This window comes from Pseudorasbora parva, chromosome 7 (genome assembly GCF_024679245.1).
Source record: "Pseudorasbora parva isolate DD20220531a chromosome 7, ASM2467924v1, whole genome shotgun sequence".
NCBI classification, from domain to species: Eukaryota; Metazoa; Chordata; class Actinopteri; order Cypriniformes; family Gobionidae; genus Pseudorasbora; species Pseudorasbora parva.
In genome coordinates this window covers 36,291,746-36,318,000 of record NC_090178.1, presented here as the reverse complement: position 1 = coordinate 36,318,000, position 26,255 = coordinate 36,291,746, and the positions used below count along the sequence as shown (strand labels likewise).

Below are 26,255 nucleotides of genomic sequence, written 5' to 3'. Positions count from 1 at the left end.
TTTTGCGTGTTCTTGTGGGCGGAGGGTTAGTCAACAAAAGGTTCTAGTGAAGTCATTCCTGAAGGAAGTGCAGGGGTGTAGTCCAAACCGGCCGTTCACTGTAGGCTTTGAAAGGGAACTTCTGTAAGATAAAATATCTCGCTTGGCATTGAACTTTGAGCTTTAAAATTTTACAGGTATTATTTATGCTCTAACAGCAACATTACACACTAACTAAAGTTTGAAAGATGGAATCGCAAAGAACGGGACCTTTAACTCTGTTCTTCACATGAAGATATCGTATGACTTACGAAGACTTGGAATTTAACATATGTTAATACTTTTATACTGTTTTTTGGTCATTTTTTGCAATAAATACATGTGACTGTACATTTATTTGCCTGTTATGTGTTTTATATTGTTGAGTGTGGGTAGGTTTAGGGGAGGAGTGGAGTTAGTTGCTCCAAAATATTAAATTAGGCTGTAAATATTAATTCTGTGAGATCAGGTAGGCGGAATCACAGAGCGTAGACATACACGCAGAGATGATGGTTCGTTTAGGCGTAGATATACATGCAGAGATGATGGTTCGTTTAGGCGTAGACATACACTGAGAGATGATGGTTCGTTTAGGTGTAGACATACACGCGGAGATAATTGTTTGTTTAGGCGTAGACATACACGCGGAGATGATGGTTCGTTTAGGCGTAGACATACACGCGGAGATGATGGTTCGTTTAGGCGTAAACATACACGCGGAGATGATGGTTCGTTTAGGCGTAGACATACACGCGGAGATGATGGTTCGTTTAGGCGTAGACATACACGCGGAGATGATGGTTCGTTTAGGCGTAGACATACACGCGGAGATGATGGTTCGTTTAGGCGTAGACATACACGCGGAGATGATGGTTCGTTTAGGCGTAGACATACACGCGGAGATGATGGTTCGTTTAGGCGTAGATATACACGCAGAGATGATGGTTTGTTTAGGCGTAGATATACACGCGGAGATGATGGTTCGTTTAGGCGTAGATATACACGCAGAGATGATGGTTCGCTTAGGCGTAGATATAAACGCGGAGATGATGGTTCGTTTAGGCGTAGACATACACGCGGAGATGATGATTCGTTTAGGCGTAGACATACACTCGGAGATGATGGTTCGTTTAGGCGTAGACATACACTCGGAGATGATGGTTCGTTTAGGCGTAGACATACACGCGGATACGATGGTTCTTTTAGGCGTAGACATACACGCGGAGATGATGGTTCGTTTAGGCGTAGACATACACTCGGAGATGATGGTTCGTTTAGGCGTAGATATACACTCAGAGATGATGGTTCGTTTAGGCGTAGACATACACGCGGAGATGATGGTTCGTTTAGGCGTAGACATACACTCAGAGATGATGGTTCGTTTAGGCGTAGACATACACTCGGAGATGATGGTTCGTTTAGGCGTAGACATACACTCGGAGATGATGGTTCGTTTAGGCGCAGACATACACGCGGAGATGATGGTTCGTTTAGGCGTAGATATACACTCGGAGATGATGGTTCGTTTAGGCGTAGACATACACTCGGAGATGATGGTTCGTTTAGGCGTAGACATACACACAGAGATGATGGTTCGTTTAGGCGTAGACATACACGCAGAGATGATGGTTCGTTTAGGCGTAGACATACACGCGGAGATGATGGTTCGTTTAGGCGTAAACATACACACAGAGATGATGGTTCGTTTAGGCGTAGACATACACGCGGAGATGATGGTTCGTTTAGGCGTAGACATACACGCGGAGATGAAGGTTCGTTAGGCGTACACATACACGCAGAGATGATGGTTCGTTTAGGCGTAGACATACACTCGGAGATGATGGTTCGTTTAGGCGTAGACATACACTCGGAGATGATGGTTCGTTTAGGCGTAGACATACACGCGGAGATGATGGTTCGTTTAGGCGTAGACATACACTCGGAGATGATGGTTCGTTTAGGCGTAGACATACACGCGGAGATGATGGTTCGTTTAGGCGTAGACATACATGCGGAGATGATAGTTTGTTTAGGCGTAGACATACACGCGGAGATGATGGTTCGTTTAGGCGTAGACATACACGCGGAGATGATGGTTCGTTTAGGCGTAAACATACACACAGAGATGATGGTTCGTTTAGGCGTAGACATACACGCGGAGATGATGGTTCGTTTAGGCGTAGACATACACACAGAGATGATGGTTCGTTTAGGCGTAGACATACACGCGGAGATGATGGTTCGTTTAGGCGTAGACATACACACAGAGATGATGGTTCGTTTAGGCGTAGACATACACGCGGAGATGATGGTTCGTTTAGGCGTAGACATACACGCGGAGATGATGGTTCGTTTAGGCGTAGACATATACGTGGAGATGATGGTTCGTTTAGGCGTAGACATACACACAGAGATGATGGTTCGTTTAGGCGTAGACATACACGCGGAGATGATGGTTCGTTTAGGCGTAGACATACACGCGGAGATGATGGTTCGTTTAGGCGTAGACATACACGCGGAGATGATGGTTCGTTTAGGCGTAGACATACACGCGGAGATGATGGTTCGTTTAGGTGTAGATATACATGCGGAATCACGCGGCATAAACATTCACAAGGATAGCTCAAAATGCGCACAGATAACACGGCACTTGGCTTTAAAGTGTACTTGGGTTTTTGTATGTTTACGCAAAGTCATGATGTCATGTTGCAATTTTGAGTTTATATCGCACAATTCTGACTTTTTTTCTCACAATTGTGAGTTTATGTTTATGTTTATGTTTATGCAATTGCGAGGTATAAAGTCCAATTCTGAGCCGATTTCTGAGGATCTTGCCATTCTGACTTTATAACTAGCAATTGTGAGTTTATATCACATAATTTTGAGTCAGAATTGTGAGATAAAAAGTTGTAGTTACCATTTTTTTTATTCAGTGGCAGAAACAAGCATCACAGACACATTTACACAAGTAAAAAAAGCTACAGTATAACTAATAAAAAACTAAAATGCAGTTAAGTTAATAGTTAGTTATTTAGTTAGTTAAAGCATTACATTGCATTTAAGAATTGGTTCAACTGCAAGCTAAAGCGGTCCTGTGACATCGTATATTTACCCCTAAATGTTTCTTTTTTTTTTTTAAACGTTGTTTTGCTTTATTACGTGCATGCACATGCTTGTAGACAAATCTCTCTTTCTCTCTCTCTCTCTCTCAGAGGTCACAGTCAGCCTCTCTACCATCAAGCTTTTCCGTTCTTCCTGATCCTCAGCCGTCTCCTGTCACCGTGGCTACACTGTTGCCTAGTTACTGCTCTCTGAGGCATGTCATCGTGTAATTACCTGAGTATCGAATGGCCCAAAAATAGGCAGCAGTCATGGCTCTGAGAAATACCAGCAATGACACACACACACTCGCTCACAAACCTCTCTGATTCATTCCACCGTGAGACAGTGACCATGCACACAAAAGCTAAGTAAAGAAGAGATAACAAAGCGAGGGAACATTTGCATTATCCATCATCCAAAGATGACCTTTGAGGGCACAGAGATTATTTCTGCATTAATCTTTTTGGATGAATTTCTCATTAATGCAACAGAATAAACAAATCCACGTTTTATTTAAATACCATCATCAGATCTACAGCATATCTGTTACAATGGCTCATACAGTTGAACAAACAATTGATCCGAAGTATTAAACTTCTAAAGGTATAACTAACCCTGCCCGGTTTGCGCCAGTCATGAATGACACCTCAAACCAGGTGGCTTTTTGAGGAGAGATATACTATTATTTTTCAAAATAAATAAACTTATGATTTTTGCTTAGTAGATGATAAAAAGGGTGAAGAAAAAAAAATCGTTACAATTGAGCCATACTATATCTAAGGTCCTGAATATGACAGAAATTTGGGCTATATTTGTTTCCGCTACGAAATCAATTGAATCTTTTTATCTTACAATTCTGATTTCTTTTTCTCAGGATTGCAAATTAAGAATGTACATTTGTGGTAGCCTACCTTTGTTCATTTGTGTTTGGGTGAATTATACCTTATAAAAAGGCCAAGCAAGTTAAGCCTTGAATAAAACAACGTTACCATCAACGATACATATAGTCACATTTTTATATAGCGATTTATATATCGTGATATATCGTTTAATAATATATCGTAACCCCTATTATTTAGCCTACCTGTGTCTTGTTAAAGGGATAGTTCACCTAAAAATGAACATATTATGTTTATCTGACCCCATGTCAATGGGGTCTAACAGAATTAGACCCCATTGACATGCATTATACAAGCAACGGTTGGAGTTATAAATCTTATTTTGTGTTTTACTGAAGAAACAAACACACCTACATCTTGGATGCCCTGGGGGTAAGCAGATAAACATCACATTTTCATTTATGGGTGAACTATCCCTTTAACTCCATCATTCACCCCAGTATATATCTAGCCACGTGGTTCTCTTTAGTTTGTCGGTTATTGACTTGTTAACTGTTTTGGAGCTGTTCCCCTTGGATAATTATCTTCTTCTTCTAGGATTGTCTTCTTGTTTTGTTTATTTAATAACAGTAGATCTGTTATTAATCTATCTGTAATAGTAATATCTGTATCTGTAATAATGTGAATGCTTTAATCGTTTGTCCTGTCCTCTGTTGATATACGATATTGAGTCACTACTTCTGAAAGAATCTATACATCACACAGTACTCTGCAGTCCATAAGAACCAGACCTTCCCCACCCACATATGCTGATCCAGCGCCAATCCCTGCTCACTCCACTAAATGAAATAACAGAGTCAATAAAATAAATAAAGACAGCCTTGAGAAGCGGCCTGCATAATAGACAGAGAATGCCATTTGCTTGCTACGTACTGTGAGCTGTATGCAACAGACATAAAAATGTGTGCATACACACAGTACAGTGGGTTAATGAAAGAGAATCTTTATAGATATTAAGGAGTGGAATCTTAAGGAATTTATAGGCTCTGGTTCCTTAACTGTTCCATTAACAAATTATTTATCCATTTAGAGGAAGCAGCTTCCCTGCAATATGTTCCCTTACTAAATAATACCAATATTTCCACTGATTTAAATTAAAATCATTTAAAATGATTGAAATCATCCAAATGTAAGTATTATTGAGATACTGTCATGGTTTTTATTAATATTTTGAATTTGGTTATATTTTCCATTATTTGTTTTATTTTTTTATTTTTTGTCATTCTGCCATGTTAATGAATTAACAATAATTATTATAATAATTATAAATAATTATTAAAAATAATTATATATAAACAATAATTATATATATATATATATATATATATATATATATATATATATATATATATATATATATATATATATATATATATATATATTAATTATATATATATATAATTTTGTATTTTCTTTATTTTTTCATACTTTTTTCATATTTTTGTTAAGATATTTCTTATTCCTTTTTTATTTAAGTTTTAGTTATTTTATTACATCTAGTTAAACTAAATGAAAACAAGAAATATAGTCTTGGCAGATAGCTTTATTACGGTATATATATATATATATATATACTGTGTGTATATATATATATATATATATATATATATATATATATATATATACTGTGTGTATATATATATATATATATATATATATACATATACTGTGTGTATATATATATATATATATATATACATATACTGTGTGTATATATATATATATATATATATATATATATATATATATATATATATATATATATATATATATATATATATATATATATATATATTTATATATATATACACAGTATTGTAATACATTCATTTATAAAGCCGTAAGAGCTTACATTTATGCTGTGAAAATAGAAACCGGAAGGCAGAACACAACGCAAGGCAACATATGGGTATATATATTTATAAATGATGTCTACTGACATTTGCAATCCGCTTTAAATATTACAATGCTCAGCATGATAACTTTTACAAATTTTACAATAAGTAAATCCACTTCACCAGCTAATTACTCTTCGACAGCGATGCCATAGAAATATACAGGGCTACCACAGAAGTTCAAAGACAAAATTGTAAATATGGCTGCACACTTGTTTCTCGGTGCCCAAGTTATATAGTTAGCATGTATTTAAATGCAAAAACAAAGTCAATTTAATTCAAGTCCAGTATGTAATTCTAAGCCAATCATGGCACCAGAAAATAATTCACAAATGTTGATTGTTTTCAAAGCCACTGATTCAACCAGAAGTTGACATGTAAGTGTTTAGGTGGTTTGTATTGTCCAGTTAGACGTCGATATGCTCCACACGGAGATCTGATCTCATCATCATCGAGTCCATCTGGGATTAGATGTTAGATGAAGAAACACAAACAACTGAGACAGACTAAATCCAGAAGAACTGTGGTAATGTTTCCAAGACGCTTGAAGAAACCCTCCTGCAAGGCTACAGTACTGTGAAAAGTTTTAGGCACGTGTAAAAATTTAATTGTAAACTATGGATGCTTTAAAAAATAATGCCATTTATAGATTTCATATATCAATTAACTTCTATTAAATCACCACTCTTTTAAAGTTTAAAACAACTTTTGCCCTAGGTACACTTTTTTTTCAGGTAGGTTTTTTTGCAGATAAGCTTCTTCAAGCATTTTGGAGATCACCACAGTTCTTCTGGATTTAGTCTGTCTCTTTTTTCTGTTTCTTTATGTAATCCCAGACAGACTCAATGATAGTGAGATATTTCCTGAGATATTAAACTGATATTTCCTACTTGTGAGAACCAAATGTCCCCACAATGTAATATAAACCTGAGATCACCTACATTGTGGGAACCAAATGGTGGATCACCAGCCAGCGGTCCCCACAATGTAAATGGATTTATAGCATTATAGCACTAAATTATGTTTTTTTTTTAAATGTAAAAATGCATAATGCTTTCTGTGATGTGTAGTTTTAGGGGCAGAGGCAGTGAAGGGGGATAGAATGTAGAGTTTGTACAGTGTAAAGTCCATTATGCCTATGGAAAGTCTCTAGCCTAGAAATCTAGACGCACCCTAGCGGCAGCAAATTTAATCTGCCCGCGAGTGTCGTCTAGCAACTCTCAATACCCTTCTGAGCTGTATTCCCCTAACTCTTGCCGGACCAATCACATCGTGTATAGAGTCAGTGGGCGGGGCCATAATGACAAATGGCCGAGTTGCGTTTGCGTGCTTCTAGTAAACACAGAAACTGGCGAAAGGCGGTCTTTCGAATCAGCTTTGACCGCGACTCTGGAAGACTCGGAGTTAAGCTTTTCTCTGAGAAAAAAACAAAGAACGGCACTGAAGTCATTCTTAAAAAGGGAAGATGTGTTCTGAGTTTTGCTGACCGGATACGGCGAATGTTTAATCTATCAACGAGCTCTGTTTCACCTTCGTTGCTCTGGTTGGTGTAGCGCTATCCTATCGTGTGCAGTGGGAGTTTGAAAGACAACCGTTTATCCCGCCCCTCCGATTGAGCCCTGTCAATGGTGAGTTTCCAGACCAAATATCTTGATGTGGGTCTGGCTTGTCAGGCTAGAAAGTCCCCACAATTCACAAAAACCTAACGTGTTTGTGTGTGTGTGTGTGTATGTGTGTGTGTGTGTGTGTGTGTGTGTGTGTGTGTGTGTGGCCTGGTAAACCCTACGTTATGGGGACAGAATTGCCCCACAAAGATGGCAATATCTGAAATCCATGTCCTTGTGGGGATATTTTTTGGTCCCCCTGAGGAAAGCATCTTTTAAATCATACTAAGTTTTTTGAAAATGTAAAAATGCAGAATGTTTCCTGTGAAGGGTAGGTTTAGGGGAAGGGGTAGTGTAGGGGGATGAAATATACAGTTTATACAGTATAAAAACCATTACGGCTATGGAAAGTCCCCATAAAACGAGGAAACAACGCGCGCGTGTGTGTGTGTGTGTGTGTGTGTGTGTGTGTGTGTGTGTGTGTGTGTGTGTGTGTGTGATGTAACATCTACTGTCTGTAGTGTCTGCTATGGATGACCCTCACATGAAATTAACAGAACATGTCAGAGATACAATGTAGCCACATCTTCACCCATGAATACAGTTGATTTAGAGCAGTGCGCCCTGTGTTCCACTACCCAGCATACCCGTATTCCAGCTGCACCAGCCCTAAACAAATCAATTCACATCAACCAGCAGGAGCGGCCAAACTCAATCCAATCAATCAGAATTAGATCTTCTGAACAACACTACTATTTGCTTTTGAATTTGACATGCATATCCTCTCTGACTTTAGTCTATTTGGATAAAGTTTACTTGATTTAATGTTGCAGAACGAAACAACAAAGCCACACACAGACTTGAATGACTACAGCATTTGCTTTTGAGGTTTGTAAAGACTTTTCTATTCCCTCAGCACTCCTGGTTTCCAGTTTTATTTAAAATTCTGTCATGGTACGCTGATACCGTGCGCGAATCAGTATGGCCTAATTACAACTCCAGTGATTACTGCGAAGTTTAATTAGCGGAAAACAAGACATGGCACAATGAATTCCTCCCCAGATCCCCACCAGGTTCTCACAGAATATCAGGAGTTCTGTTTTTCTCTCTCCCAAAAACACAAGTCTCTAGTGTGTTTGTGTGCAAGTGTGTGTTTCTCTCCATGCTTTGGGTCAGTTATTTTGAGTGGGTCTCCTGAGGCCGGCAGCAAAGCTTATCCTTTACTGAACTTCCTGTTTAATTCTGACGTTAACCCATTTGAACTGGAGCTCCACGGTAGTTCTGGATTCTTCTGTTACACAAACTGACATGGTCTAACAGTCTATGTTTCCTACATTATCCAAACCACCAGGATGGCGGCTAAGGAAACGAGGACTACAGCCAAGTTTAGCACCCTTTAACACTCTTACACACACAGAAGGAAAACAGCTCACTTATGCCACCTTATGGACCATTTGGGTCATTGCATTGGGTTATAGGTTACCATGGTGTGGGGAAAGGAGAGAACCTTACCTCTATCGCCACCACAACGAGGATCAGCTGAGTCTCTGATTCAGGGAAGTAGGCATTCACTTGTGGAGACAAACCAATCAAGGCACAGTTGGTCACCACGGCGATAATACTCATAGTCTCGAATGCCAGCTGGAGGAATAACAAGCACAAATGTTATTTTGTGTGTGTGTTTGTGTAACAGTCAGTGTTGCTACAGTTACTTTGAAAAATTAATCTGATTACCGATTACTCCTTTAAAAAGTAACTTAGATACTTTAAAGATTACTTGATTTTAAAAGTAAGTAAGATTACAAGTTACTTTATTAGTTACATTCAGCAGTTGCCGACAAGACCCCTGCCGCCTCAACATACTTTATTGGAAGTGCATTTTTAACAGTAACATCAACAAATGTATCTCCTAACATTTTAAGTTGAAATTAAAAAATATTTCCTGAAAAACTACTCTCCCTGAGACCCAAGAAGAAAGCCACAATATATATATATATATATATATATATATATATATATATATATATATATATATATATATATATATATATATATATATATATATATATATATATATATATATATATATATATATAATATTTTAATTTTTTTACTAAGGAAAATGACTAAAATAGTAACGCACAGTGACTTGGATAAGTTACTTAAATCTGATTACTGGTTTGGAAATAGTAACGTGTTAGATTACTCATTACTGGAAAAAAAGTAGTCAGATTAGAGTAATGCGTTACTAAGTAAAGCGTTACTGGCATCACTGGTAACAGTGCTATTGCTGTTAACTAAAACTGAAACTTAAAATGTTTTATGTATTTAAAAATAGCTGAAATAAATAAAATAAAGATGAAAATCTTAAACTTAATAAAGAATGTTTGTAGCCAAGCAGATTTTGGCAACCATTGACTACTATAGTATTTGTTCTCCTCACTATGGTAGTCAATGGCTGCCGAGATCTGCATGGTTACAAACGTTCTACCAAACATCTTCCTTTGTGTTCAGCAAAACAAAGAAATGTATACAGGTTTGAAACAACTTGTGCGTGACTAAATTATGACAGAATTTTCATTTTTGGGTGAACTATCCCTTTAAGTTGCAGTTAGTACCAAAATTACTAAAAGGGAAATAGAAATGTTTTTATTAGAAATAGAAATAGAAAAAAAAAATACAAATCATTTAGGCAAATAACAAAATTGCAACAACAAAAAAATCTAAACTAAAACTGAAAATATACAAACGAAAGCTTATTCAAAATAAGATTTAATACTCTCATAGTTTTTTTAATTAATACTACAATAATACTGGTGTGTAAAATACAACACCGCATAAATTGTATCAAACTTGACTTGACAAATGTTGCTCGTGATCATAAAGTAATTTCAATCTAATAGCTTTAAAATCTTACAATTATTTGTCAGTTTAATGGAGTGTAATGTATAATGTGTGACATTTTTGTTATTGTTATTTGTATTCTGTATGTTGACTTCACTGGATGTGTATTGTTGTAAACAGATACTGTCATGCAAAAAAAAACTTAGTATCACTGACTTAGTATCATATTCAGAATCAGTATCAAATGGATATCCATATAAGTGGACATTAGATGTATAAGTTTGAGTTTTGTTTGGTTTGACGATTTTTTGTCAATAACAAGGACATTCTTATCTTTTTACAGCTACTTGACAGCAGAATTAAATAAATAAATAAATAAATAAATAAATAAATAAATAAATAAATAAATAAATAAATAAATAAATAAATAAATAAATAAATAAATAAATAAATGGCATATTTCATGGTCTCCACTAAATGGCATATTTAATGGTATCCACTTGTTTGCACACACAATTTATCAATCATTTCAACTGACAGTGAAAGTTCCATTTTTATAACGTTTGCTTACTTCCATATCATGAAATGTCTAGTTTCCACAAATCTTCCTTATTGTCTAGCTCTGGGTAGTTCTAACTTGTATGTTTTTTAACAGTAGGATGGAGCATATCAAATTCCAAATAAATAAATAAAGGAGTTTTACATTTGACACTTCAGTACATTAATACATTCAGTACTTTAGTACTTTTTACTCAAGTAAAATGAAATTCAAATTTATTTTTATAGTACCTCTTTAGGGCATTTGTGCTTTAACTCAAGTACATTATTTGTGTACTTTGCCCACCACTGTGTGATATCAAGTTCATATCTCTTTTTCTATGAATATTAGCATAACTGAGTCAAATCTGTGTTTCTTATGGTAGATCATCGGCCTATGAACACAATGTAGTTCACCCAACAATACAAATTCTTTCATCACGTAATGTTATCATATGACTTCAGATATCTGTGAACACTACCAGTCAAAAGTAGTTGTTGTTGTTCTTTTTAAGAAACTACAACTATTTATTCAGCAAAGATGCATTAAATTGATAACTTACAAAAAAAATGATTTAAGCACTGTTCTTTTGAATTAGTATTCATCAAAGACTCCTGAAAAAAAGGGTATCACAGTTTCCAAAAAAATACTAGGCAGCACGACACTAATAATAAAAGGAAATGTTACTTGAGCAGCAAATCCGCATATCAGAATGATTTCTGAAGGGGCATGTGACACCGAAGACTGGAGTAATAATACTGAAAATGTAGCTTTGCCAACAGCATACGGAATAGAAGGGCAAACATGTCATAAATATTAGTAAATTATTACAGAATTTTCATTTTTGGATGAACTTTTTTTCATCACTATTACAGCGATTACTTCAGCGATTAGCATATGGCTTTGTATCAGTAGAACCCTGGAGTATATTCAAATGATTGTGACATACTGTAACTATACCAATTAACAGACACAGTACTTTCTTAAAAACAAATTACAGCACAACACTACAAAAAAACAGAACGAATAGGACCCTTCACAATAGATAATATGCTTTACAAGGAACTCTGTTAAAGAGAAATGTATCTGTTCATTAAAATACCTTCCTAACCACAGAGTAATAAAAACGCCAATCTCTGTGTCACTTTTACAACATTTAACATCCCTCAAGTTACGGTAGCTCAGAAAAGCCAAACCAATGTTGATTCTAGTTTTATTACAAGCTCTGTCGTGTTCTCTTTCAGCCAGCACTCTCCCTATGCTTTTTTTTTTTTTTTTTAAACAGTTGATTACCCAGAGGTTTGAGATTTGGTTGCTCTATGTCAAACTTCCTAGCTCACTGTGACAACTAACCTATTCCACCTCCATCCCATACATAATTGCAGGAGCAACTTTTCTCTATTTAAGAGACATGCAAGGGTGAGTGAAACATTTACACAGTTTACCATTTAAAACATCCTGACAGGCAGAGGTGGGTAGTAACGAATTACATTTACTTCGTTATATTTACTTGAGTACATTTTTTGGGTAACTTGTACTTTTAGAGTATATTTACTCAAGTAAATTTCTTGTAAAAACACTGTACTTTTACTTCGTTACATTCGGTGCCGTTCTTCCGCTACTGTCACATGGTAATTAATTAATATATATAAATACTGTAATTTATATATATGTAATTAATATATATAAATACTGTAATTTTTTTAAATACTGTAATTTAAAAAAAAAAAAAAAAAATATATATATATATATATATATATATATATATATATATATATATATATATATATATATATATATATATATATATATATATATATATATATATTTTTTTTTTTTTTTTAATAAGTTAATATGACTTGTTCGCAAGTCTCTCGAAACTTTGGAGAGGATGCTTCGCGAGAGGTGTCTATACGCATCACCCACTTATAATTATCGTGATATATAACCACTTATATATTAGTCGGAAGATGATGGCCAAAGCAGAGGAAGATGTGTGTGAGCTACGGTAAGCAGACCACCCGTGCCCTATAGTTCATACAATCTATAATTTCACTCCAAGATGTCAAAAAGAATAGTTTCATAATGTGATGCATGCTGTGTGCACCAAAACGAACTGACATCTCAGCATACAAGAATTCCAGCTCCAACCTGAAAAAAACATGTAGCGGTAAGTGTCACAATGATGCCTATATTTGAACATTAATAATGGTAATTTGGTAACTATGGGCACTTTTCCCTTATTGTATTTCTATTTCTCAGACTGTCTGAGTGTTTTCCTCATATACTTATTATACAAATATAAGAACAAAGTATGTTTTAAAAAGAGCTCTGGTTAGCCCAACACACCATTAATTTACACTGTTTAACCATTAAACACACACACACACACACATATTTGTAGAGGTCAATCTTTCAAGGAGAGGTGTGTGAAAGCTTTACAAGTAGTCTGAAATTCAGGGTTTTCGCTTTTTATCAATCAGATTGAAAGTAACTAGTACTCGAGTAGTTTTTTCATTGAATACTTTCTTACTCTTACTTAAGTAACTATTACGGTTGTTACTTTTACTTTGACTTCAGTAAATATTTCCGTAAGTACTTTTTTGGCTACTCTACCCACCTCTGCCGACAGGTCTAAAATATAAACACTTATATTTTGGCTAACCATAGTAGCCTGGATGCCAGCCGAACTTAGCCCCGCCCACAAAATGTTTAGGTCGGGCAGTTCGGTCTGGCCTTGCTCCATAGAGGAGTAATTATCCCCGAACAGAAACTGTTCAGACCAATGAAATCATCAGGACGGGCTTTAGACGATGATGGACAGATGATCAACAGTAACGCAATCATACACGTCATCACAGGGGCTTGGATTGTATTTACTCGAATCCTAAACGGAGAGCTTGTTTGTATATGCATTCACCTTCACAATTTCTCTCAGAAATGATGATCATGTTGGGTAAGTACTCTGTGTATCATTAAATTGTTATTTTTTTACAACACTGGCAAAGATTGTGTATTCCAGCTACTAGCCCTAAACAATAGCTTCTCGGGGGTTCTCCAGGGGAAAAATGGTGTTTGGGGGGTAAAATGTGTGTTATTTTGGCAAGGTTACTGCTAAAATTCACACTCATGGGTCTATATATCACATAATAGTCGCTTCAACCCACGGACATAGAAAACAACCCGTTGGGAAAAAAACACGGAATTGGCAACACAGTGCAGTTGAACTATGCTGACATTTGACAATGCGTCGCTTCGTTGCTCTGATTGGTTGTTGGTCCATCCAATTGATGTCTTTCCAGGTTCGGTTCGCCCCATAATCACAGCCCAATGGAGTGGTATCAGACTCATATTCTGACTAGAATTGAGTATGACCACGTCAGGCTAGTGAATCAGGGTAATACAAAAACATGTTTTTGGAAAACAAGTTACATAGTGTACCTTTAAAGAATGAAAAGCACTTTTTTTCTATATTAGTTTTTAACACATACATCCAGTTGACAAATTCCATTATTATTATTACGGAGTGTCTATTCACCGAGTCCAAATAGCGTGCCTTGTTGGGAAGTGCTATTTGCACCAGCTCCACCTAGCAACAGGGCTGGACTGGTAATCTGGACTGGTAATCAAAGTACCGACGCACTTTGGGGCCGGTATAGTGTTTAAAAAAAAAAAAAAAAACATTTGACAAACCACTGACAACATGCAACGACAGCGGCCCATTGGTTTGTCTTCTGAATTGACAAGCCGAAGCGAGAGAGATCTCCCCTCCATATTAGGCGCTTTTTTTCTATTTATTTATTTATTTATTTATTATCTGAGCGCATGGAAGTGCAAAAGGCGAATATCCGCACAACGCAGCGCCGCTGACGAACGTAGGCTACGCTGCGTTTAAATACTGCTCTATGAACGGCACTTTGAAATATTTTGTTTTATACAGTCGTGTGATATGGAAACATTACAGTTCTGTGGTGAATCAGCTGAAAACAGCCGCGAGGATGTTGCCTATTCATGACGAGGTAAAGTGGAAACGGCAATACACACAAACATTTCACTTTAGCAGAACCACAACTTACTCTGCAGCTACTAACAGCGAAGAAATATGGTGTTTTAGAAGAAACATTTATTAAAAATGTTGCTATATTAGCTACATAAATTAATATTGCAGAATATAAATCACTTTTATAGAGGTTGTTTTCATATTTTCTACAGGTGTTTACATTTTTTTTAACTTACAAATATAATAGTTTATTATATATGTTTTATAAAGTTTTGGAAACCATATAGCCATATAATGAGGAGCAAGGTTTTTACAGTCTATGTTTTTTACCCTGGGACTACCATGATCTTACATTTAAATGAAACTGGCCTACAGTTAAACTACAGTCTATAAATCAGCTTTAAGTCTGGATCCCATGAATTAAGGACAAAGCTTTTTTTTCCTCTTTAAAAGTTTTATTAACTTTTTTTAATAGATTTAATGAAATGTAATAGCCTCACGAAAGATAGATATCAGTGTCTTACTTAAATGATGTGTTAACTCTTGAAAAATATGATTGTTCAACCCAGAAATGTGATCATTTACTCACCCTAATGTCATTCCAAACCTAAATGAATTTATTTCTGTGTAGCATAAAATAAAATAATTTGAGTCTGTTTTTTTTTTTTGTTCATACAATATTCAAAGGGTAGCCTATAACCAAAATGGCTTGGTTGCCAACATTCTTCAAAACATCATTTGTGTTTCACAGAAGTCATACAGGTTTGGAATGACACGAGAGTGATTAAATGATCATACTACTTAAAAGCAGTACATTTACTTTACTGCATCCTAGCTCAAAATCATCAGTGCTTTACTGCCACGAGCATTTGTGTGTGACAAAAAGGCAATATTAAGTTTATCTGCATTTGCAGCAAATTCGATAATATCTATCATTATTTGTCCTTGTCCTAGTCTTATTAATATACGCCAATTTAAGGCCCCAACCCCAGCAAAAACATTCACGGGGAACTCATGGGCCGGATGTGATGGGTATGCCAGAGCCGAATTTTAGCCCCAGTCCAGCCCTGCCTAGCAATGCCTGGCTGGGCTCATAGAACAAGGTTTGGACACGATCAACCAAGGGTTGATCAAGAGGTAGGTGTAGGAAGGCGGCATCTATTTAATTATTTTAATAAATGTAATCAATTACACCATGTTACTGAATTATGATAATGTACAACAATACTGAGGTGCAAATAGTATGTATCTGTCAAAATAAAGTATAAATAGCATATAATATTACTATTTACACGGATTGCAAAAAACTGCTACTTTTATATGGTGTAATAATAGACTATATCACTATTTTTACTTATTATGCTATTTCACTTAGCATCTACAGCTATTTGCACTTAGTGTAAATATCATCAATTGCTCAGAAAATGTTATTTGCACTTAGTGTAAATATAATCTAGTTTCTATTTACACAGTTTAAATAGCATCTATCAATATTTGCCCTGAGTGTAATTATTGCTAAGAAAATATTCTATTTTCACAGTGCTAATAGAGTCTTTTTATGTCTGATATGCGCTATTATTGACTATTATAATTCTACTATTATTAAAGTTTATCAGATTGTACTCTGCTTTTTATAGCACTGTACATTTTTGTTCGTCTCTTAAGCCTTCTTTAAAGAACAGAAATGATATCAGCTTTTCTGGATGTGAGACTCTCATGAGGTTTTCTCACCTGCCACACCCCGATGTTCGCGGCTGGTTCTGAGAAGGGCCGCTTGAAAACATGGCACATCTTGAAGGCGTCAGAATAAACCTCGGTGATGTTGTTCAGCACCACCAGCACAGCAGCCAGAGGGTACACACAGGAGAACAGACTCACATAACCGAACAACAGGAACTGCTCAAGGTAGTCGTCAAACGTGCCCTGGTGATCAGAGAGATTGAATTCTAAAGGTCAAAACGGGACATATAATGGACATGTAAAACTAAATTATGACTATCTATCTATCTATCTATCTATCTATCTATCTATCTATCTATCTATCTATCTATCTATCTATCTATCTATCTATCTATCTATCTATCTATCTATCTATCTATCTATCTATCTATCTATCTATCTATCTATCTATCTATCTATCTATCTATCACTATTGCACTATTGTTTAATCCATCCATCCATCCATCCATCCATCTATCCATCTATCCATCTATCTATCTATCTATCTATCTATCTATCTATCTATCTATCTATCTATCTATCTATCTATCTATCTATCACTATTGCACTATTGTTTAATCCATCCATCCATCCATCCATCCATCTATCCATCCATCCATCCATCCATCTATCTATCTATCTATCTATCTATCTATCTATCTATCTATCTATCTATCTATCTATCTATCTATCTATCTATCTATCTATCTATCTATCTATCTATCTATCTATCTATCTATCTATCTATCTATCTATCTTATTAATCCATCCATCCATCCCTCATCCATCTATTCATCTATCTATCTATCTCTATTGTTTAATCCGTCTGTCCGTCCGTCCATCCATCTATCTATCTTATCTATCCATCTAGCTATCTCTATTGTTCAATCCATCCATCCATCTATCTATCCATCTAGCTATCTCTATTGTTTAATCCATCCATCCATCTATCTATCCATCTAGCTATCTCTATTGTTTAATCCATCCATCCATCCATACACCCACCCACCTATCCATCATCTATCTATCTATCTATCTATCTATCTATCTATCTATCTATCTATCTATCTATCTATCTATCTATCTATCTATCTATCTATCTATCTATCTATCTATCTATCTATCTATCTATCTATCTATCTATCTATCTATCTATCTATCTATCTATCGCTATTGTTTAATCCATCTATCCATCCATCTATCTTTACTCACAAAATCCAGTCCATAATTGTACATTTTCGGTAATATTGCCAATTATCTAAACTTACTCAAAACTTTATTTTAAACTCAAGCTACCCAAATGGCAATGGTTACTAGAGCCTTACCAGATAGGTGTTCATTTCAGTTTCCAGTTGGACTTGTTCCAGCAGGGGGAGCTCTTTATCACCCATCAGCCTCTTCATCCTCTTATGTACCTTCTTGTTTCTCCTCCTCTGCAGCCAGTATGGCAGAAAGGCCTCCATCACTTGATTCAGGATTTGAGAGGTGATGAGCAGGGTGGCCAAACTCTGATGATCCGCACACACACAGACAAGAGGCAAAGTTACTTCCATTTAAAACTATAATGCACCTTGTAAATCATAGGTTATTAATAAGTCATTCAACTTCACTTGCTTTATTGTTTTTCGATGTTTCTGAGCTCTGAAATACTCACCTGTCTAAGAAGCACCATATCTTGCATGACAAAGGCAATATAGAAGAGAGAGGCAAAGCAGTTTACGAAGTTAAACTGGAAACAAACAACAACAACAAAAATCCAATAATTAAGACTAAATTTGCAAACTAGAAATTTGTTTAATGTTAATATTGCAAGGGTTCACACACCTATCATTTCCACTACTATTCCTTTCGTTCATGACAACTAAATTAAGATTTTTAAATGTAATGATATTGAGATGACTTTGATATAGAGATGACTTTTTAATATTTTCAGGTCTGAAAATCACAATTTTAAAATTACTAACCCTATATTTGCAGGCAGAAATCTATTTACAAAAGGTAAAATATCAATGAAATAGTAAAACATGGCGTAATAAGACTACATTAAGTATAAAAACACAAGAAAACTTAGAAAGCAAGAAAGCATACCACCAAAACCTTGAGCACGAGGTGATTTTGAAATGATGACTCCAATCTGTGGTTTTCTGAACAACAAAATACATGGAATGATATTTGCAGAGAGGAAATAATTGAATTTTAAGATTTAAAAAAAAAAGTGAGTGAGTGCGGCATAAATAGCATTTACATGAAATTATGGATAAGTCACACAGAAACATAATTTAGACAAGTGGTTTTCAACCAGGGGTCTCAGAAAACGTCCAAGGAGGCAGCAGGATGATTATTTAAATATAAGTATTTAAATTGATGAATAATTAATATATAGGCTATCTATATAGCCTCTTACATATTAAAATAAACTAAATAAAAATGCTAAAAATAAACAAAGATTTATTTATATATATATATATATATATATATATATATATATATATATATATACATATATATATATACAGATCGTTCACTCGATCCTTCTAGCAAACGTCACCTTTTCCACCATATAAGTTAAAACGATAGTCATTTGACAAGACTATTCATTTTGTAAAAATGTAAGTTATATATTTATATTTTTGAGAACTGAAGTATGGTGTTTCCTATGATGTTTTTGCCTATTTGTATTTCAGATTAGGCTACATCACAGTCACTGCACAGCCTACATTGTGACTAATGTTATATAAACATGCAATGCTGCTTACTTGTTTATTGGTGTTTTCAGATCATCCGCGCGAGAGCGAGAGTGCATATGGTTGCCAGATTGGACATGTTTAGGTAAAACACTGGATTGTATGTGTTCTTTTCACATAAAAAGCTCTGTTTGGGGGATTTAAATGACTGAAATCTGGCAACCGCAAGCACGCAAGCTCTTTCTCGCATGATCTGAAAACACCAATAAACAAGTCAGCTGCATTTTAGCTATCTCCATTTGAGATGTTTTTGCTTTAAGTGTCATTCAGCCGGTCTGTGTTCTGTCAGGACGGTCAGGACTCACGAGCTGAACAGCTGAACTGCTGTGAGCTGCTGAAATAAGCCAATCAGAGCAGAGCTCAACATTAATATTCATGATTCTTCCAAATAAGGCAAAAACAGAGCATTACATCCTAGGGACAATTTATAGGGTTGTAAATGGACCTGTAAAACTGTATCTGGACTTTTTTTTTTGCCCTTAAATAAGCCACATACCCTCTATGTAGATATCAGAGAACAATTTAACATATTGTTTCAACTCATTCTATGGCACCTTTAATAGTTATCTTTAACCTAACAGCCTAATAGAGTCTAATACTAATTGACAAGTAGTTGCAAAGTTATGTATTTAGTTAGTTGGTTGGTTGGTTGGTTGGTTGGTTGGTTGGTTAGTTAGTTAGAAAAGAGAAAGAATTTCAGACTCACCCCAGTCTGTGAGAAACTCTGCAGCATAGCGATATAATAAGTTCATGAACTCAATGACCACAGCATAGATGATACTGGGAACAAACATCATAATGCTGGTCGCAAAGTTTGGATTTTCTTCGTATATATTTATGGCCCAGTTCTCCATGTCAAAGTAAACCATCATCACATAAAAGGACAGATAGAGGCAGAGCAGAACGAAAGGAACCGACACCAAATATATCCTCATCTGCCGTCTGTAATGAGAAAAACACAGTCAAAACAAATTGAGCATCTAGAACACTCTCCATTTTTTTCATGCTTATATTTATTTAATTTAGAATATGCAATTGTATGTATTGTTATTACATTTTAAAGGTCTGAGAAATGCAAACAAGGTTTTAGGGTTAACCAAAGTAATAAAGCTAATAAAAGATGTGCTTAATGTGCCTTTTTGCCAGCCAAAAAAAACAATATTTCAAAAATTTGTACTTGGAGCTAGGGTAGACTGGTTCCTCTCGCCCCGTGACAGGATTTAACCCCAGAGCTCCATGGAATCCAGGCCTCGGTTCTTCAAATGCTTTTTTGCGGCTCAGCGTTCCCCACCCGTACGCTAACGTAGCGCTGCATCTCTTCCACACTTCCAGGAAAACTGTAGACCAAACCAGGTTGAAAACAGCAAACAGCACGTACTTGTCATAGTCCTCCCAGTCAAAGAGGTAGTAAGGGATACCAATGAGGGCCATGGGTACCAAGGCAAATGTGAAATACTCCAGAAATCCAAAGTAGAGCGCCAAACCCTCACCAAAGTAACATCTGATGTCATCTACATTATGGAGGACACAAAGAGAACATATTCAATGAATATAGAACAGTGCATTGTGGTTTCAATGCATGTTTTTCAATTATCTAAACCACCAGTTCTTAAGATGGAGCACTTTTTTTTTTAATGAAGCAGGTACAATTTTGCTTCACTTTACATTTGCATTAAACAAGCAATCAACATTATAAATTGATTTTCAATTCAAGAGAAGCAAGTATGTGTAACAGCTATAGTCACACACACCCATCGAATATGACATGCAGCTGTACTTGTCTTATATAACCAAAATTCTTGTGAAATTCTTTCCACAGTAAGTATCAGAAAACTCATATAAAGGCTGGAGGTGGGTTTAAAGTTCATGCTGCCAGCGCGCACAGACAGAGTGACTCACCCAGTGGTTGGAAGGACAGTTTGATCTTTTTGTACCATGAGAATGAGAGTCTCTTAAGGTCCTCTTTGCTATGGAGAGGGAAATACTGGACTAGGACACCTTTGGATTGCAATCTCCGCACTGAAAAAGAGTCAAAATGTAACAAAATTATATATATATATATATATATATATATATATATATATATATATATATATATATATATATATATATATATATATATATATATATATATATATATATATATAGTTTCGGAGGAGACATCATTTGACGTATATATACATATATATACGTACTTATACATATATATACGTATATATATATATATATATATATATATACATATGATGTTATATATATATATATTATATATTATTATATATAATATATATATATATATATATATATATATATATATATATATATATATATATATATATATATATATATATTAGTGTTGTCACGATACCAAAATTATGACTTCGATACGATACTAGACTAAAATATCGATATATCGATACTAAATCGATACCACACTTAAAAACAAAAACAAACAAAAAAACAGATAAGATGCTTAATATGACAACAGAACTTGTTATTATTCATTGTTATTTTTTTTACTAAAAATTCATGTGGCCAGCATGTTCCTTAGGGTTGGGCATCCTTTTGATTTGAACAATTATTGATCAATTACTATTAAAATTTAGGGGTGTCAACAATAATCGATTCGGCGATGCATCGCGATGCGGGGCATGAACGATTCCGCATCGATGCGGCAAAGTGCCATAATCGATTATGTCACTGTTTATTTTCTGGCGGACGATAAAGTTGTGAAGTTTCAAATACTTCCGGTTCCGGGAGAATAACAACAACAACAACAAGGAAGATGGCTGAGGCGGAGGGAGATGACCGCGATAGACGGGTTATTAAAAACGCGCTAACGACCCGAGGTGTGTAGGATTGTACGTATATATTTTTTGCACTATAATAAATTAATCTATAATGACGAAATACGGCGCAATTCACCTTTATTCCACAAGGTGGCAATGTCTCATACCCAATGATGAAGTGACGTTTCACTCATCGTTACCTCTGACAGAAAACGAAACAATAATTATAATCTGCAAAACTTGAAATGGCTCAGTGATTTACTTCAGAGAGCAAGTACTAAACACAATCATATGTTAGTGTCACTGTCTCTTGATGATGGATGTGGTCAAGAAGCTGTCAGTGATCAAAATACTGATTTTGAAGACATTGAAAATGAGTTTGGAGAATATGCTGGAGATCGCGAATATGAGGCAGATGCTGCATATACTGGTAAACGAGCTCTGACGAGGTTATATGATGATGGTATTAAACATCTGCTCAAACTGAATCCTTCCAAGCTCCAAAAGGTAACGAAATAGGTTTTATTTTATTCTTCTGTAGCTGTTACTCTAAAATCAGGAGTTTTATATATTATCACGACAGGTAGAGGTCTATCCATGTTAAATATAGATCTGGGTCGCTAACGACCTGAATATGTAAGAATGTTTGGTGAAACAGTCATGCATTTAAGGGTTAATTGCATTTTATTTACTTTTATTTAATTACATTTTATTTTATTTAATAACTTTTATGTCAAATATACAGGAGACACATAGCAGCCAATACAATCTGTTGTTTAATATCTGCTTGTATTGCCTCATGACTGATGAAAAATTTGCTTTGTGTGCAGTAGAATTTTGATGCATCACAATGCATCGTAGAATCGAATTGAATCGAATCGTTACCTGGTGAATCGTAATCAAATCGAATCGTGAATGCAGTGCCAATGCACACCCCTATTAAAATTATCTCACAAATCTCAATGTATTTTTTACAACGGGGTAATTGTGTTGCAATAGCTTACACACAGCACAAGGAAGCTTGATTTCGAATGGTAAATTGAATTTAAAAAGACGAGTAAACAGTAATAAAATAAGAACAAATAAACAGATTACAAGCAATAGCACAAATAAATGCAATAGAATAGAAGATACAAATTAAATCGACTAATTTATTTTTTCAGCTAGGTCTAACATTCAGATAAGAAACTGAATAAAAAAATGCATAGTAATTACATTTAAAACAACATTGGATAATGTTCTTTGTAAAAAATTCAAAAGCGTACAGATGAAACTATTAAAGTTACACAAGTCGATCAGTCAAGAGCAGTTGATCGTTTGTCTTTTTGTAGTTTGAATAACAAACGACTGCGGTCCCTTTAAGACTAACGGACGCATGGATTCTAAACACTGTTCCTGTTACTCCTGGTCCTAGTTCTTCCTGAACTGTTTGCGACTGTGTTTACGTTAATACTCTTCCAGATGTGCACTGATAATTATTTGAGTGTATTTGACCAATAATAAGCTGGAAAAAGAAGCAAATGTTTGCACTTTTATCATATGAGGCAGCTTTATTACGGTAGGCTGTGTGTGCGCTTCAGATGTGAGCACAAAATCTGCGGGATTAGTAGAATTAATTTATGTGCAATCCCGCACGAAATTCTGACCGATCGCACACTAACACTAACACACTGTCATGAGAGAAAAGTCCAGCAGAACGCGTTCGCCGTGCTCAGAGGTTAACCGGGCTGAGTGAGAATATGCCGGTGTGTGTCAACTCGCTTTCGGTCAGAGAGGAGAGCGCAGCTGGTATCGATACTGTAAAAACTGAGAATCGTATCGTTTCAGATATTCCAGTATCGATACATATCGAAATATCGATATTTTTGACAACACTAATATATATATATATATATATATATATATATATATATATATATATATATATATATATATATATATATATATATATATATTATTCATTCTTTTTTGAATTCACAATTAATCACACCTTTGTTGTGCGATTATTGACGAATAATCGCACACTTAACGGGAAATTAATAATACGCCATTTATCTCATTAAACACATTAATTCTGTCATAATTTCCTATATGCAAAGTAAACAATCAGATAAAAGGGTGATTCTCACAAAACTGTATTTTCTGCAATCTTCAAGGATCATTGGAGACTCCAAAATGATCAAATATAAGGTGTCCATATACTTCTATTATAGTACATTTATACACACCAAAGCAACCATGAAAAAAATATACTATACTGGGACCAGTCACCTGGAGGCGATCGAGGCGCAAAAGCTTCAGTTTCTGAGAGGGGTGCTGCAGGCTTGGTACAGAGCAACAACAACGAACAAGATTGTTTTCATTTTAGACGAGTCAAGCTGCAATACCGAACAAGACCACACGGAGATGCCCAAAAAATTAAATCAACCACTTTGACTGCAAAAACCTATGATTACTAATCACAATAACATACACGTGACAACTGAAACATTACCCTTCCTGAGTGTGTGTGGAAACAAAGTGAATGTACTGTGTGTCCGTACATGCAGTGTGTGATCAGCGATCTAGAGTGCGCACATTCACGGTGTGTTGTTTGTGCATCATACTCTTGCGCGCTTACTGTACTACTCCGGTACGTCACCAAAACTGGCTCTTCAGAAACAATTGCAGAATTCGACAGAGCTCGTGTTTTACAGCAAAGCTCACACTGGAACGAATAATTCATTAGAAACGTGAAGTCTGATATCTGATATGTGTGGTGTAATCAGCCTGGCTTTCTTTACATTAGTGTAATTTTGGACTGTTTGAATGCTTTTGATTACTGGATCACTGAACACTTTCCCAGAGTTTAACGGCTTTAGATGGCCTGATCACAAATAGAGAAGCAGAATCTAGCTTTCCTCCTACCAGGAATACAGGTGTTGTAGATGCTCAGTGATTGTGATAAACTTCCGACTCAGTCGAACTGTGTGACAAAAATTACGTTAATGACGCGGGTTCATGTACTTCTGGAATTTTTTTGCGTTAAATTTTGCGTCCAAATTTCCCCGCCCCCTCCTCCTCATACTACAAGTTTGAGGACAAGCAATAGGAACGAGCGCAATTGACAATTGAAGGTGAGGAGACTTACACACACACACACACACACTTTAAGTTAATAAGTTGATTTATCCGTGTTCATTGTTGGCTCGTTGTTGCAGTTGAACTGACACTCCCAAGCATGATGTTTTATTGTCTTCTTTGCGCTTGGCCCCAGTAATGGCTGCTTGCAGCTATATTTATTGTTATTACTACTATTACATTTTATAGTGACATTGATACTGTATATAACAACAACATTTTGGCAAAATTGTGCAGCCCTGCAAATGAGCATAGCAAACCTGGAAAAGATTGTATCGCAGTTGTGATGTTAGATTTTTCCAAAATCATGCAGCCCAAAGTTGCTTTATTTATCTAGTGCAGTTGCTAATACAAATAAATACACTTACCAACTGATTTTCCAGGGTAGAGCTTAAGCTTAGGATATCCTGGAACATGTTCTTCCTTCTTAGCCCTAAGTGTGTCCAACTCATGTTTGATAATGTATTGACACTCCGCATCACTGAGAAATGCTTGTCCATCTCCTATGAGGACAATACAACAGTGTTATAGAACAACCAGCACCACATCTACGTGAATCCTATATGAGGAAATAATGCAGCCAAAATCCCCCAAATGGTGTCTTAACATACTGTGAAAAAAAACAATACAAAACACTACCATACTTCTCATATTCTCAAATAACTGAAGCTCACCCTCAAAGTCTTTAAAGCTTTCTCTGTTGGCATAAGTGAACCCTCGCATTGTGCCATCTTGAAACTCCTTAAACAACCCAACATCCTCAGCTCCATTTAAAAGCCTCTGTAACGTGGAACCCACCACGAAGATATTTGGATTAGACTTCTGACCATCTTGAGCTGGAAATAGTACTTGATCCACCAACAATTCTGCTCCTATAAAAGAAATTACAGTTTTAGAAACTGGTTATTTCCCAAGGTCAATGTCCTGATAAATGAGACGGGTATAAAACTGACAAAACTTTTTTTTATAAACTACATTTTATA

General features: G+C 35.6%; 1 protein-coding gene across 1 annotated transcript in view; it reads right to left on the bottom strand.

Annotated features, from left to right (window-relative positions):
• Window positions 1-26,255, bottom strand: part of ano10a (anoctamin 10a) — a 61,286-nt gene that overhangs the window by 23,352 nt on the left and 11,679 nt on the right. The window contains exons 3-12 of the mRNA XM_067449205.1: window positions 25,947-26,144; window positions 25,641-25,775; window positions 21,263-21,382; window positions 20,541-20,874; window positions 20,070-20,305; window positions 18,708-18,763; window positions 18,274-18,348; window positions 17,945-18,127; window positions 16,632-16,823; window positions 9,031-9,159 (exon numbers count right to left, since the gene is read on the bottom strand). Coding sequence (XP_067305306.1) covers window positions 9,031-9,159; window positions 16,632-16,823; window positions 17,945-18,127; window positions 18,274-18,348; window positions 18,708-18,763; window positions 20,070-20,305; window positions 20,541-20,874; window positions 21,263-21,382; window positions 25,641-25,775; window positions 25,947-26,144 — 1,658 coding nt within the window. The remainder of the gene's footprint in view (window positions 1-9,030; window positions 9,160-16,631; window positions 16,824-17,944; window positions 18,128-18,273; window positions 18,349-18,707; window positions 18,764-20,069; window positions 20,306-20,540; window positions 20,875-21,262; window positions 21,383-25,640; window positions 25,776-25,946; window positions 26,145-26,255) is intronic.